Source organism: Adiantum capillus-veneris, chromosome 27 (assembly GCF_014529385.1).
Source record: "Adiantum capillus-veneris isolate H3 chromosome 27, ASM1452938v2, whole genome shotgun sequence".
Taxonomy (NCBI): domain Eukaryota; kingdom Viridiplantae; phylum Streptophyta; class Polypodiopsida; order Polypodiales; family Pteridaceae; genus Adiantum; species Adiantum capillus-veneris.
In genome coordinates this window covers 34,086,002-34,100,762 of record NC_140957.1, presented here as the reverse complement: position 1 = coordinate 34,100,762, position 14,761 = coordinate 34,086,002, and the positions used below count along the sequence as shown (strand labels likewise).

Here is a 14,761-nt window from a genome sequence, read left to right as displayed (position 1 = left end):
CTACACCCATGGCTTCTGCTACCATAAACCTTACTCTCGCCATGATACATCATCTCTTGGCTCTTGCTCCATTATGTAATAGAGGGATTTGAAAAGTTTTTCACTTCCTCTCATGGCTCTATTTGCTTAATTTTGGAAAGTTTTTTTATAACTCGATCCTACACTCACTTCTCATGACTCTCTTGCCTTGGGAGGAAAGGCGTAGCTTGGAAAAGGGCACTGGGGATGAAGGTGGCGGGAGCACTTGTGCTAAATCCCTGGGTGTCATGATTGAGACTTACATAATGTTGTTTTCAATGTACTCAACCGTCTCGCAGAGCTTCCTGCAAGTCCATGCTCCTCCTCCTCCAAAGGATAGGGAGGAAAGGGGAGAGGACCCTAAAAATTAACAACTCACTTCTATGCTACCTAACGTGAGGCTCAAGAGTAGTGATGGCATCATGAGGTAACTACTGCATGTACTGTTTATTCACCGCTCCTGTCAGTCACTCTTAATTTATGTTCATCATTTTGTTTATCTTCTCTATTGGTGGTGATTCATGTTGGAGTTGAGTCTGTAGTCTTTAAAAAAAAAAACTTGAGCAAGGCCCGCTTCGTTTAGCACTGCCATCGGTGTCCTTCTTCCTTGTGCAATGAGCCCTCTCATTGGTACTTTAATGAGTGCTTGATGCGACCACGTTTTCCACTAGCAGCTCAAATCGGCCACAAAGCACCCAACCATGATATCCTTTATGGGCCTGCCCAATATCACACCTTATCCTGGCCTCAGCCTTGGTACCCCTATCTCTTTATACGCAACTAATAAGCCACTATTCTCTATTGCCTTCACTGCATTACCCATTGAAAACCACCTAAGCATCCCTCCACTGCTACGAGAAGCACCGATGTCGGTTGTAGTTCGGCCCACCACCCTCTCACACCTTCCTTCCACTGCTGCTACGACCCTACCTTGATGCGCCAGCTCTCCATTTGTTCCCACCTTCAGAATTGATCAGTTGCCCATAGAAAAAATATACAGTACAAACCATCAATTTAAAAAGATTCATAGCTCAGGATGCTGTCTTGGCCGCTTTATACGAGCCTTGGCACTTAATTTGCAGGTACATGACAATATAACTTTTTTTTGGATCTCCATTGAGCACCTGCAATTACTAATTATGTTTGATTTTTGCTTCCAGCTATTCTCCATTGGTGGTACTATTGTGGATACGTTCACACTATCCTCTATTTGTCTAGGCCCTCATCACACTTACTGTAGAAAGTGGTAGCACACTCACAAGCGTGATCTCTTTAAGGGAGTGTCTTGACGTTCAATTCCCTTGATCCAAGTGTTCCAGCAAGTGGTGAAAAAGCTGAGAAAGTTGGCTACAAACTTTAGGTAGTCGTTAAACAATTTGATACCTAGTTTTTTTTTGTAATCTTGGAAATTTTAAATTCACACATAAGTTGTAAATATGAAGGTGAGAAACCTACAAGAACAAGAGAAATATAGTATAAAAATCTTCAAGTAAAGTCTATTTGCTTGACCTAAAACTTCTGCTATGCAGGTATTCCAAGTTCTTAAAAGAAAAAGTACTTTTTTGCAAACTTCCAACCCTTTGGATCATTGAGGAATTTTGCAGTGGAGTATTCACATCGATGATGGTGAATGATAAATCTTACTATATTGATACAAACCTTTTGTGATATCTCATATCAAACTTGCCCTATCATGTGAAATCACTACAACAGGTCACTTAAATTTCGGCGCCACCTTACCGGCATCACTGGCGGGCGTCAGTATATGTGTAGGTATGTATGGAGGGAGATAAAGTTTTAATAAAATTTGATTTTAAAATTTTCGACGCCTGTTCCAACATCAGCGCGCATGCACTTTCCGACGCTTTCTCCGGCGCGTTCTCTGACACTTATACCGATTTCTGTACCGACGGTACCTGCAAAAAATGAACCACAAGCTTTCTCTGCGCATTTCTCTTCTTCTTGCGTCTTTTCTCAACCTCTCTTCTTCCTCACCTCTTACAGATCTGGTGTGAAACAAGTTGTCGGAAGTGCTACTCTTGCTTGTGGGTTACGCCCATAACACTAAGATGAGAGTGTTTTCATGTTTACTTGTAGATTTAGGGTTTAAGGTTTAACTTTGTGTTTGTATGTGCGTTTTTGCAGGTTTCAGGACGTTTACAACATCGTTTATTTCTCAAATAGAACGATGTGAGTGCTTGAACCTTTAAATGCATATTAAATTTATTTAAATTAATTTGTATATTAATAAAAGAATACTTCCTGCTTTAACCTTTGAATGATTTTAATTTTCAATGCTTTAAAAGAAATTATGGTTTGTGATGTGAAATTTCATTTTGAATAATGATAATTTTTTGTTTTGGTTTATGAAAAAATCTTGTTTTGAAGAAATTTCATTCTTAATTATGTTGTTTTTGAAATTATGCAATTGATGGGGTTTATGTTTTAGGTTATAAGTTAAGTTAGGTTAGGTTAGGTTAAGTTAATCTATGTTAGGTTAGGTTGGGTTAGGTTCTCTTATACGTTAGGTTAAGTTAAGTTATGCTACGTTAAGTTAGGTTAAGCTACGTTAGGTTAGATTAGGTTAGGTTTTGTTAAGTTAAGCTACGTTATGTTAGGTTAGGTTAAAATACATTATGTTAAGTTAAGTTAAGCTACGTTCGGCAATACGGCAAGCCATAGAGCTTACCCACAGCGCGTATTAAAAACAACACAATGACGATCCGTTCGTCAATATAGCAAGCCATAAAGATTACATACAATGCATATACATTGTGGTCAAGCTCTATGGCTTTCGGTATTGCCAAGAGCTCGCCATTGTGTTTTTTATATGTCCGCGAACGGTTTTCAAGTCCTAAAATAGCTGAACGACCCTAAAAATACACCATGGCAAGCCGTTTGGCAATACAGCAAGCCATAGAGCTTACCTACAATGTGTATTCATTGTGAGCAAGCTCTATGGCTTAACGTATTGTCAAACGGCTCGCCATGGTGTTTTCTATATGTTTGGAAGCGGTTTTCAAATCCTATAATAGCTAAGTAGCCCTAAAAACAACACAATGGCAAGCCTTTTGGCAATACGGCAAGCCATAAATCTTGCTTACAATGCATATGCATTGTGGGCAAGCTTTATGGCTTGCCGTATTGCCAAACGGCTCTCCATTGTGTTGTCTATATGTTTGCGAGCGATTTTCAAGTGCTAAAATTATCTCGTGTCCCTGAAAACAACACAATTGGCGATCCGTTCGACAATGCGACAAGCCATAAAGCTTTCCCACAAGGCACATGCATGGACGGCAAGCTCTATGGCTTGCCGTATTGCCAACAACTTGCCATTGTGTTGTTTTCATGTCCACAAGCGGTTTTCAAGCCCTAAAATAACTAAGGAGCCCTAAAAACAACACAATGGAAAGCTGTTTGGCAATACAAAAAGCCACAGAGTTTTCCCATAATGCATATGCATAGTGTGCAAGATCTATGATTTACCCTATTCCCAAAAGGCTAGCCATTGTGCTGTCTATATCTCCGCAAGCAATTTTCAAGCTTTGAAATTACCTCGCAACCGTAAAAACAACACAATGGAGATCCGTTTGGCAAAACAGAAAGCCATAGAGCTTGCCCACAATGCATATGCATTGTGGGAAAGCTCTATGGCTTTCTGTATTGCCAACGGCTTGCCATTGTGTTGTCGATATGTTTGCGAGCGATTTTCAAGCGCTAAAATTGACTCGTGTTCCTAAAAACAACACAATGGCGATCTGTTTGGCAATAGGGCAAGCCATAAAGCTTTCCCACAAGGCATATGCCAGTACAACACTAAATGAAGATATCGACGCGCCTATATTGACGGCCATGCCTTTCCACGCGTATATCGACGACATTAGCAGGCATCGCTATACGCATCGCTATGTGCGTCGATATACGCGTGAAAAGGCTTTATTTGCCACGCGTATAGCGACGCGTATATCGACGCCAAAAAAATTGGGGGAAAAAAGGAAACTCGCGCGCAGGGGCCATTTTTGCCTGCTTGGATCTTGGTCGAAACCTGCTGCGCAGGTATTATGTCCATCTCCACCCTCCCCAACCCCTCTCTCTTGCTCTCTCTCTCTCTCTCTCTCTCTACCTCTACATCGTGTGTGTGTGTGTAGGAAAGAGAGAGAGAGAGAGAGAGAGAGAGAGAACGGTGTGTGTGTGTGTAGGAAAGAGAGAGAGAGAGAGGGGTGTGTAGGAAATAGAGAGAGAGAGCGGTGTGTGTGTGTGTGTGTAGGAAAGAGAGAGAGAGAGAGAGAATTAATGTATGCCTAGGAAATTAAAACTAAAGAAAAAAAAATTAAAGAGAGAAATGAAATGAAATGTTATATTAACGTCTTCGAAAGGCCAAAGTGACCTATGAGACATGAGACAAGAAAGTTACAATGTGATGGATCTGATACAAAGTCAGAGTAAGAAGATGCCAAAATAAAATATTATGGAATCCTAAACTGCTGGGTGTGGACTAAACGGCTAAACGAGCTAGTTGGGATAGGTAGATCTCCTCCATGGTCAGTACTCTGACCGGACGTTGTGCATGTTGAGCCAAAGTGACCTAGCTAGATCCTCTGATGCAACCTCTGTCGATGTTGTGTAGTCCTCCGCAGTCGTGGGCATCTAGATCTCCCTAGATCAGTCGCTCGTTCGATCATTAGAGAGATAAGGAAGTAGAGAGCGGGAGAGAGAGAGGTAAGTAGATAGAGAGAGAGATAGGAAATAGAGAGATAGAGAAAGAGAGTTATATATATATATATATATATATATATATATATATATATATATATAGATAGATAGAGAGAGAGAGAGAGAGAGAGAGAGGGAAGTGGAGCTCCAGGAGTTATGGCAGAGAAATAGGAAAATAGAGAAATAGAGAGAGATAGGAAAATAGAGAAAGAGAGATAGCGAGAGCGAGATCGAGAGAGAAAGAACGAGAGATAGGGTACGTAGACAGAGAAGAGACTATGGAACTAAAAGAGATAAAGGGGTTTTGCCTGCTACATGGATTGCCATGTACACCTGGGATTGCACGTATGTGTCTACCCATATAGGATTTGACCAATAAAGAAGAGATTTTGACCCGGTGATCTTGATCTCCGTACACCTCTGGACCGAGGTATACGGAGACTGGGCAAGACTAGAGAATGCGAGGTAGTTTACATTGTGAGGAGTATATATATATATATATATATATTAAAACAACATTCATAATCATTGTAGATGGCAATGTCATCAACTAACATGGAGGAAAAAATTGCATGCTCGTGCACGCTCTGCAAGTATCAAATCCTGCGCAAGCGTAGGATATGTAATGAGCATGTGCACAAGTACAGAGAGTTTGCTAGAGAAACCGTACAAAATCTGCGATACGGCTCCTATGGAACGGGCATTGATTTCCGTGACATAGCACCTACATCTGAGAGAGAGAAAAAAGATCATGCGTGAAGGTCCGACCAATATATAGCCACGGATGGAAGCAGAAAAGGGCTTACAGACAGAAGACGACGGCATGGAGGAGATGCTGGATGCCTTCTTCCAGACAAGCGAGGAGAACGTGAACGAAGCAGCACCAGAAGCCGTGCGCCTATCTCCTGAAGACATGTTGAGAAAGTTGGCACGTCAACCAATCTATGAAGGCGCCAAAATATCTGTGCTTCGTACTTGTCTGGCGTTTTTGAATCTTCAGTCAGTGTACAGGTGGTCAGATGCAGGCGTCACTGCTTTGTTAAGGTACGCAATTTACAAAAGACATTTTCCAATTGCAACGGTGATGTGCTCGGAGAGCTTTAATTTTAATTTAATGTGGCTTAAACAGGTTATTGCGGGAGCAACTTCTCCCGGCAGGCAATGAAATGCCCCCCTCCGAGCCAGATGCAAAGCAACTTCTGACCTCAGTTGGCTTGGACTACAACAAGATTCATGCATGTCCAAATGATTGCATTCTTTCTCGCAATGAATTCATAGATTGTCTGTCGTGTCCTAAGTGCGGAGCAATGCGCTACAAACAAGATGCAGTTGGCGAGACAGTTCCAGCTAAAGTGTTGCAGCATTCCCCTATTATTCCTAGGATAAAAAGCATGTTTCGTTGTGGTTCCATTGCAAAGTTGATGCGGTGGCATTCTACAAATAGATCTACTGACGCAACATTTAGGGTGCCCCCTGATTCGAAGGCTTGGAGGCACATTGAATATACTTGGCCACATTTTAAGAGTGATCCACGCAATTTGCGTTTGGGCATGGCAATGGATGGACTTAATCCATTTGGCTTGAGAAGCTCGTCATGGAGCACTTGGCCTGTGTGGCTTATCAATTACAACCTCCCGCCGTGGCTTGCTATCAAGAAGGGTCATTTGATTTTAAGCTTGATTGTACTTGGTAAGTTCAAAGCAAAAAACATGGATGTTTATCTAGCTCCACTACTTGACGAGCAAGCCACTAGTTGACGAGCAAAAAACATTGATGTTTATCTAGCTCCAATTTGCGGGCAGTCTTTGGATGTGCGCTATTCTACCTCTCTTCGAAATACAATTTATCAAGGCCACCACCGTTATATTCCAAATGGCCATCACTTGCGCGAAGGCCAGCTTGGTCGCGTTGAATGTCGTCCTATGCATGTACAAGAGTGGCGTCGCCGATGGGAGCAACATGAGGGGCAACCTGTTCCAGGAATGAAACGTTTGTCCATTCTCCATACGTTGCCGTACTGGGGTGATCTACTAATTAACCATTTGCTGGATCCAATGCATATATTCAAGAATATGGGAGAGCTCCTCTGGAAGACAATCATGGGAATGAAAGACAATCGAGCTTCACGAGATGATTTGCAGTCGATTGGAAAGATGCTAGAGATGTGGCCTTTCACCAATGCAGCTGGTCAAACAAAACTTCCAAGAGAACCATGGGTATTGCTAAAAAACGAAGAGCGACAAGTGAAAAGGGTGATTTCAGAGTTCAGGACGCCAACAGGATATATGCGATGTCTCAAGACAGCATTCACCCGTAACGATCAACTGTCAGGGTTGAAATCGCACAACTGGCATAAGTTCTTGCAATTCATTCTTCCAATTGCGATCAAGGGGTGTTGAACGGAGGAAGTGCGGACCTGCATATACAAGATTTTAGAGCTAGTGCGGTGGATCTCTTCCAAGGAGATACGGGAGGAATCTATTGCAGTCGCAAGGGCTAACTCCATTGAGGTAGTTTGCATGACTGAGAAGTATCTACCCACGAGCTGCCTAACTATCGAAATGCACTTGCTCGTCCATGTAGTAGATGAGGTTGCAGTGGCAGGTACAGTCCACAGTCGTTGGATGTTCTTTCTAGAGCGGTTCATGAAAACACTTCAGGGTTTTGTTCGCCAAAAAGCGCGTCCAAAGGGGAGCATGGCAGAAGGATGGCTGGTGCAAGAGTCTCTTGTATTGACGACCGAATTTCTATCCGTTTCTGACCCAGAAATGCCTCGACTGTGGAGCGATGAGGAGGATGCAAGACTGGTGGGAGAGGAGCCGCAAGGGCAAGGGGTGCCGAAGAAAATGAACCTGGCCATGCGAGAAAAGATCATGAAGTTCTGTATACTAAATTCATCGCCGATGCAAAAATGGCTTGAAAGGTACGAAGAAGAGAAAGCGAGACGCAATCTAGAGCGACATGATTTCAGGTGAAGTCAAACGACTAGAGGCTTACCCTTGCTAGACTATCTTGCTCCTCTACCTGAATTCCCTACAATGGCATGGTTGGACAAGACAGTGAGAGCATCTCGACAGATCGGAGAACCCATATCTCTAAAAGAGGAAGAGCTGGCTATTGGATGTGACTGGAAGTATCATACATACATGGCACTGTGGGCGCATGGAAAGCATTTTAGAACACAAAAAATTGACAGTAGAAGAAACACGTTTGACAGTGGGGTAATGGTTAGTTTCATGCAAAAGAGCATGGCCAGTGCTAGAGACACAAATGAGAGCACTAGCAACCTGGATTACTGTGGTCTGGTGTCAGATATCGTGAAAGTAAGCTTCGGCGGTTTGAGATGTTTTTGTTGGATGTGAAGTGGTTCAAGGTGATTACTTCTGTTCGCAATGCAACGGTACGCAGAGATGGAAACAAACTTGTGCAAATAGATTCTACAAAGACTTGGACAGATGCGAGAGACACATTTGCTCTCCCCGAACATTGTGAGCAAGTGGTCTTTGTACCGGACCAAGTGGTTGAGGTTGCTCCAAGAAATAAACAAGTATTGAAGGGCAAGATCTCCTGGAGGAAATTCAATTAGAAGACGTCCATACTACTATGACATTAGATGAGATGGACGAAGGTATGGTAGAGGAAGATGACAGATATACGAGGGATGACGCAGACGAGCCAGAATTGACACTTGTAGATGAAGATGCAATGGATGAAGACAATCTGCCAGAACGAGTTGGGGCAGAGTTATGTTTGCAATTAGAGATAGACGATGATACGGTGCAAGATCTTATCAATGATTCCTCACTCATCGAGGCCTAGGCCTGTAAGTGTTTGTGTGAAGACTTTGATTTAAAATTAATCTTAAAGTTAATTTAAACAATTGTGTTCTGACGCTTTATTTTACTTTCTTTGTGCAGGACTTTAGTATGGCAAACGAGATTCCAGATCCTACTTCCATGAGTGCAGATGCATTCATGAGCTTTGTTACATGGATGACGCCTGCTCATATGGCAGAGGCTTCTCAGTACTGGGTAGCCAGAGGCACGGGTACTACGCCTCCGGGCTTCACACCCGAGGGTCCAACGCCTAGGGGGGGGATGCCTATGGGGTTCAGGACGCCTATGGGTACGACGCCTTCTTCTCCCATCACGGCTGCTTTGACACCAAGGAGTGGGGCAGAGGCGGGTACATCCTCATCTCCGCAGCAGAGGCGCACTCACCGATCTCGGCGATCGTCAGGTGGAGGTGGTGGTTGCTGTGGAGGAGGGTCCACAGATGCTTTGACCCCTCCTCGCTCATGACCCCCGTCTTACCCAGGCACACCTCTCGACACACCTCTTGGCACAACTCGGACACCTTGGGGGGCACACGATCCTAGTGGCTCCTAGCTCTATACTGTACGGGGAGATGCTTCTGTTGACATGGCTAGAGTCGTGACTGAGATGCGACAGCGGATTTGCCAGCTCGTGGAGCTGCAATTTTCGACCAGCATTCTGACGTCTTGGGATCAACAAGAAAAGAAAAAAGTCACTTACATAGTGGAGACCATCCTGAGAGAGTACGAGCTTGCTCCGCGTTCTTCCATTGTTTCGGCGCGGTGGATCAAGGGTGTTTCACGGGACACCATCAAACATCGACGAGATGCACCTCGGAAGGCTTTCAGGACCGGCTCGCCGAAGCCTTCAGGCATCCCACATGAGAAGTGGCTGCAGAACAGGGAGGATGAGCGGACAGCAGCCACGCGGTTCAGACAGCAGCGTGAGGCCGCGCAGGTACGACAGATGACTAGGGGGACATCTCATCTTGGCAGCGGAGGCTTCGACACCTTTCGATATGAGTTTGTGAGTTTCTAATCCAATCTTAACTATGGCGTTTTTTAAAACGTGATGAATAATGTATTCTTATTACTTTGATTTTTGTATAAACGCAGAATCTTGCGATGCATCGAGCTCCATCACACGAGGAGAAGTCAGATGGATATCGCAGAGGTTTACATGAAGTACTGAATGATCTTCAAGCTTCAGGAGAGCCTGTAGACTGGGAGGCCTTACAGTCTCGCTGATCGCTTGAGGTGAGACGTTAATATGTGTGAGTTTATTTAATTAAGCCAGTATATGTGAAGTAATATCAATACTAATTTTGTGAGTTTTCCTATGTGCAGGTTGCGACGCCTAGTCATTAGTGGACCAGATTTCATCTATATGCTTTGTGAGACAGAGACACGCTTCTGTGTCTCTTTTTTGTACAAACAGTTAGTGTTCAGACAGTTATTGTTTCCCTTATGGTTATGATTATTGTTATTGTCATTGTATAGACAGTTTTTGTTTCTCTTTCTAGTTATGCTTATGGTTATTGTTAATTTTGTTTATGGTTATGGTTATCTGCATTATGGTTTTGATCAAAGTGGTTATAGCCGGCTATGGTTTTAAGTTATGGTTATGCTTTTAAGTTATGGTTATGGTTCGTTATGTTTATGCTTTTAAGTTATGGTTATGGTTTGTTATGGTCATGCTTTTAAGTTATGGTTATGATTTTAAGTTATGGCTATGCTTTTCAGTTGGTACGGTTGTCTTTCATTGGCCTTAACTCTCATGTGAGATCCTACATGGATAGCATGTAGGAGGCGTATACATGATATAGTTTTTTTTGAAAAGTTTATGTAAAAACAAAGGGAACTCTGTCGAAATTTCTACGCGTGGGAGCATGGTTGATATTTTGGTGCTGCTCACTTTCTTGGGCAGAGGGCAGGAAGTCTGGCTGTAGTTGTGTCCATCTTTTAACTGGGCACAGGCCAGGCTACCTGTCCTCTGTCCAAGATTTTTTTTTTTTGCTATGGTCGTCGCTATGTGCATCGCTATGCGCGTCGCTAATAGCGACAAGTTTCACAGCGACGCGCATAGCGACTGGACGCGTCGATATCTGCATCGATAACACGTTTTTTTGTTGTAGTGTGCATTGTGAGAAAGCTCTATGGCTTGCCATATTGCCAACGGCTCGCCATTGTGTTGTCTATATGTCTGCGAGCAGTTTTCAGGCCCTAAAATCGCTTCGCAACCCTAAAAGCAACACAATGGTGAGTCGTTTTCCAAATTGGCAAGCCATAGAGCTTGTTGACATCGCATATGCATTGTGGGCAAGCCGTATGGCTTTCCGTTTTTCCAAACGCCTCACCATTGTGTTGTTTTTATGTTAGGTTAGGTTAGGTTAGGTTTAGGTTATATGTTAAGTGAGATTATAGATTAGGTTAGAGCTAGCGACAAATTAATAGTAGAAAAATTACAAACGGACTTTGAAGATGACTCATGTACTTCTAAGAACGCAAACGGACTTCAGTTAGTTTAGGTTATAGGTTAGGTTTAGATTATACGTTAGGTTACATTAAGTTAGTTTAGGTTTATGTTATAGGTTAGGTTAGAGCTAGCGACAAATTAATAGTAGAAAAAATGCAATCGGACTTCAAAAGTGCACACAGACTTCAAGAACCTTATAAATACATAGTCATTGACCTATAAAGAGGAGATTATTACCCTGTGGTCCTAATCTCCGTGCACCTCTAGACCGAGGTGTACGGCGATCGGGCCTGGCTAGAGATTGTGAGGTTGTTAGAGCTAGTAGCAAATAGTTGAAAAAACGCTATCAGACTTCAAAAGTGCACACAGACTTCAAGAACTTTAATATATAGACATTGACCAATAAAGACGAGATTATTACCATGTGGTCCTAATCTTTGTGCACCTCTAGACCGAGGTGTGCGGGGATCGGGCCTGACTAGAGAATGTGAGGTTGCCATGTATTCTCATGTACTTAGTAGTGTGTAGTTATAACAACTAGAGTGTTTTAATTATCTGTTGCATCATTGGTAGATAAATTATGGATGATAGGATGGCGTGTCCTTGTGCACATTGCAAGCATTAGATCTTTTGAAAACGAAAAATCTGCGACCAACACATTTGCAATGAAGGTCTCTTTCCAATAGAGCAACTACAAGACCTGCGTTATCGATCTCATGGTTTAGAGACTGAAGGTCAAACTCCGCAAGTAAATATTGCTCCAACTTCATCCCAAAGAAGAAGATTTTCAAACGAGTAGCTATTGACTGAGTCCTCCTAACTAATACCCGATGCGGCATTTCAAGAAGTAGAGATGGAGTAGATGTTGAACGCGTTCTTTGACATGAATCCCATCATTGAAAACATAGAAAACGACAACATTGAACACAATACTACGGACCAAAACCTCAGTCATCCTGTTCATATCGACGGCATGATAGCAACGATAAAGAGGGCGAGGTGATGCAAAGTCTTGCACGCATGCCGCTTTACAGTGGTGCAAAAATCTTAGTTCTCTGTACCGCATTGGAAATGCTTAATTTTCACACTGTCTACTGTTGGTCTGACGCCTCAGTCCACTATGAAAACTCCAAATGTTTATCACGTTGTTTTATCGCATTTTGTAGAGAGAAGATGCAAATTCAAGTAGAGAAACAAGAGAGAGGAGGGCGGGGTTTTTTTGTTTATTATCGTGACTGTTTTTGCTATTATTACCACGTATATTACTGCTGTTATTATTTTGTATATTACTGTTGTTATATCCGACAGCCAAATTTAGCACCTAAACTTTCAAATTCTGGTTTAACCCCTCCCCATCCCCTTCAAATTTTGGTGTTTTCCTCCTCTCAATAAAAATTAAAGAATGTTGTGTATAATTTTCAAATTTAAAATAGAAGAGAAAGAGAGAGAGAGAGAGAGAGAGAGAGAGAGAGAGAGAGAGAGAGAGAGAAAGAGAAAGAGGGGGGAGAAGGAGGCGGGGGATATAAGATTACACTTGGTTACAACTAAAATAATAGTTGTCAATTGATTAACATAATTGAGCATATTCTCAAATCTAAAGAGAGGAAGAGGGGGGAGAGAGATGAATGGATTACACGACCAAAAAACTTCATAACTACAAAATGTTTATGATCATCTTCAAAAAGATCTCTACATGAAGCATCATTCAATTCTAAGCCCATGGCTCCTAAATCAATAAAGAGAGAAAGGGAATTGTCATTTATGGATGCATTGCCTTCATCATCTTCGAGTTCATCATCCTTCATCTCATCATCTTCATCATCATGACAATCACCCTCGCTAAGACTTGTTGCCGCCGGACTTGATTCATCGACCTCCCTCTCCTCTGTTTCCACCTCATCTAAAGATGGAGGTGGAAGCGGGTCGAAGATAGTCTCCACTTCATTAGTGGAACAAATGGTTCTCCCCCGAGGTGTTACAGAAATCAGGAACCATAGTTTTGGTTGGTGGATTGTTGGGATATAGATGACCTATAACATATAAGCTCAAAGTGAGTAACATTGGTATAGCTAACGCTACAAGCAAATAAGAATAAAAAAGATACATGTCACTCACCTGCGCACAATTGCACAGTAAAACTAGATTGTCATACTTCGCTGTGTGATGCACACTAGAGTCCACCATGCAGAGGCCATTCTCATGTCGTCTAGACACATTTGCAAACCACTTGCACTAGAAGATAAAGGTATGAAAGGTTCTAAAATTAACCTTTCGTATCCTTTCAATAGTTCTGTAGTACCTGGCTCCATCATCGTCTGTGTCAAAGTTGCCCATTATGGCACAATCCATGGTGGTTCTACGCTCGTCAATGTGGCGCGTACAGAAGTGACGACCCTTTGACCACATAGAGTTAAAGAAAAGGCACTACAAAATAGAAAAATATATTAATTTATCATATACATAATATATTAAAGATAATTTCAAGAAATAGTGTTACAATATGGTTTAGGTATATGAGTACTCTACCTGTGGTACGCAACCTCGTGCATACTCCCATTCTTTGTTGGTGATGTCTTCTCCGCGTGGTTTTGCCTCGGTCATTCTCTCATGAATCCACTCTGCACTAATAAGATCTGGGAAACCTGCAAGGTGTCTAGGAATTGAGGGTGTCCTCCTTCCTCCATGTGATTGTTTCCATGCTTTCCTCTCTAGCAAACGCCTTGCCTTTGCCACTATCCACAAGTCCACCCACTTGGTCATAATCTTTGCATTGACAATGAAAAAGTTATCAACCACTCGAGATAGATTCATATCCATGTTAAGTAGTTTCCCCTTTCCACTTGGCAAGTGTGAAGTCATCCTTGCGTCTTCCTCGTCTGACCACATGTGAGGCATTGAAGGATCAACTTGTGCCAAATACTCTGTTATGTAAACAAATGCCTCTTGAAGGATCCACCCTTCAGCCATACATGCATCTGGTTGAGATCGTAGCCGCACAAAATCTTTGAGAGTCTTTAAAACCCTCTCTAAGAAGAAGATCCATAGTACGTGCACTAATCCACATATAGCGATCTCCTCCACCACATGAACCAAGAGGTGAATTTGACTAAGAAGGACCGATTGTGGAAATGCATCTTCAATGGCACACACAGTTTTTGTTGCAAGTGTTTGAGAAGTAGGGATAGCATCTATTTTGATTTTCTTGGAGCTCACAAATCTGCAAGAAAACACACAAGGATACACTAAGTGCTAGTTGAAATTATTGTGTCCATAAAAAAAGGTGTAGTCGAGTAAAGTCTTGTAGTGCACCTTAGTAGCTCTCCTAGTTTGAAAATAGTGTCCCCGAATTTTTTGTCGCGACATATACACATACTCACCGGCAGAATGAACTACAATGTAAATCAGGGAAAGGAAAAGTGAGTGATATTCATACACACAAACTATAGATAGAATAGAGAGTATGAAGATTACTTGAAGCATCTTGTGCCAATCATGGGACTTCAACCCATACAATTGAATGCTTCTACCCTTCTTCGCTTTTGTGAAAGCTCCCTTTAGTGACCTCATGTATCCTGTTGGTGTGAGAATAGAGGCAATGGTACCCATCACCTTGTCTAATTCTTCTTTGGCTACATCCATGGTGCTTTAGGAAGGACAATCTTTCCATTTGGGGCACGCCATGGAGTAGCAAAGGCGGGGAGACATTTTAAAAGCCTCAAATCCTCCCTCGCACCCAAAGT

At 42.4% G+C, this 14,761-nt stretch overlaps 1 protein-coding gene across 1 annotated transcript; it reads right to left on the bottom strand.

The window, feature by feature from the left end:
* Positions 1-754: 754 nt before the first annotated feature.
* On the bottom strand, positions 755-14,392 carry LOC147421750 (uncharacterized). The gene is made up of 7 exons (XM_086502966.1): positions 14,331-14,392; positions 13,548-14,238; positions 13,352-13,445; positions 13,174-13,227; positions 13,001-13,051; positions 1,858-1,934; positions 755-979 (listed from the first exon to the last, which is right to left on the bottom strand). Exons 1-7 carry the CDS (start codon positions 14,390-14,392, stop codon positions 755-757), a joined length of 1,254 nt encoding a protein of 417 aa, XP_086359092.1.
* Positions 14,393-14,761: the final 369 nt, after the last annotated feature.

Coding starts and splice junctions, on each gene's coding strand:
- LOC147421750 (XM_086502966.1), bottom strand. CDS start 14,392: ATGTGTATATGTCGCGACAAAAAATTCGGGGACACTATTTTCAAACTA. Junction 13,446..13,547: donor CACGAGGTTGCGTACCACAG/GTAGAGTACTCA, acceptor TCTATTTTGTAG/TGCCTTTTCTTTAACTCTAT. Junction 980..1,857: donor GAAAGTGCATGCGCGCTGAT/GTTGGAACAGGC, acceptor TCAATTCTGAAG/GTGGGAACAAATGGAGAGCT.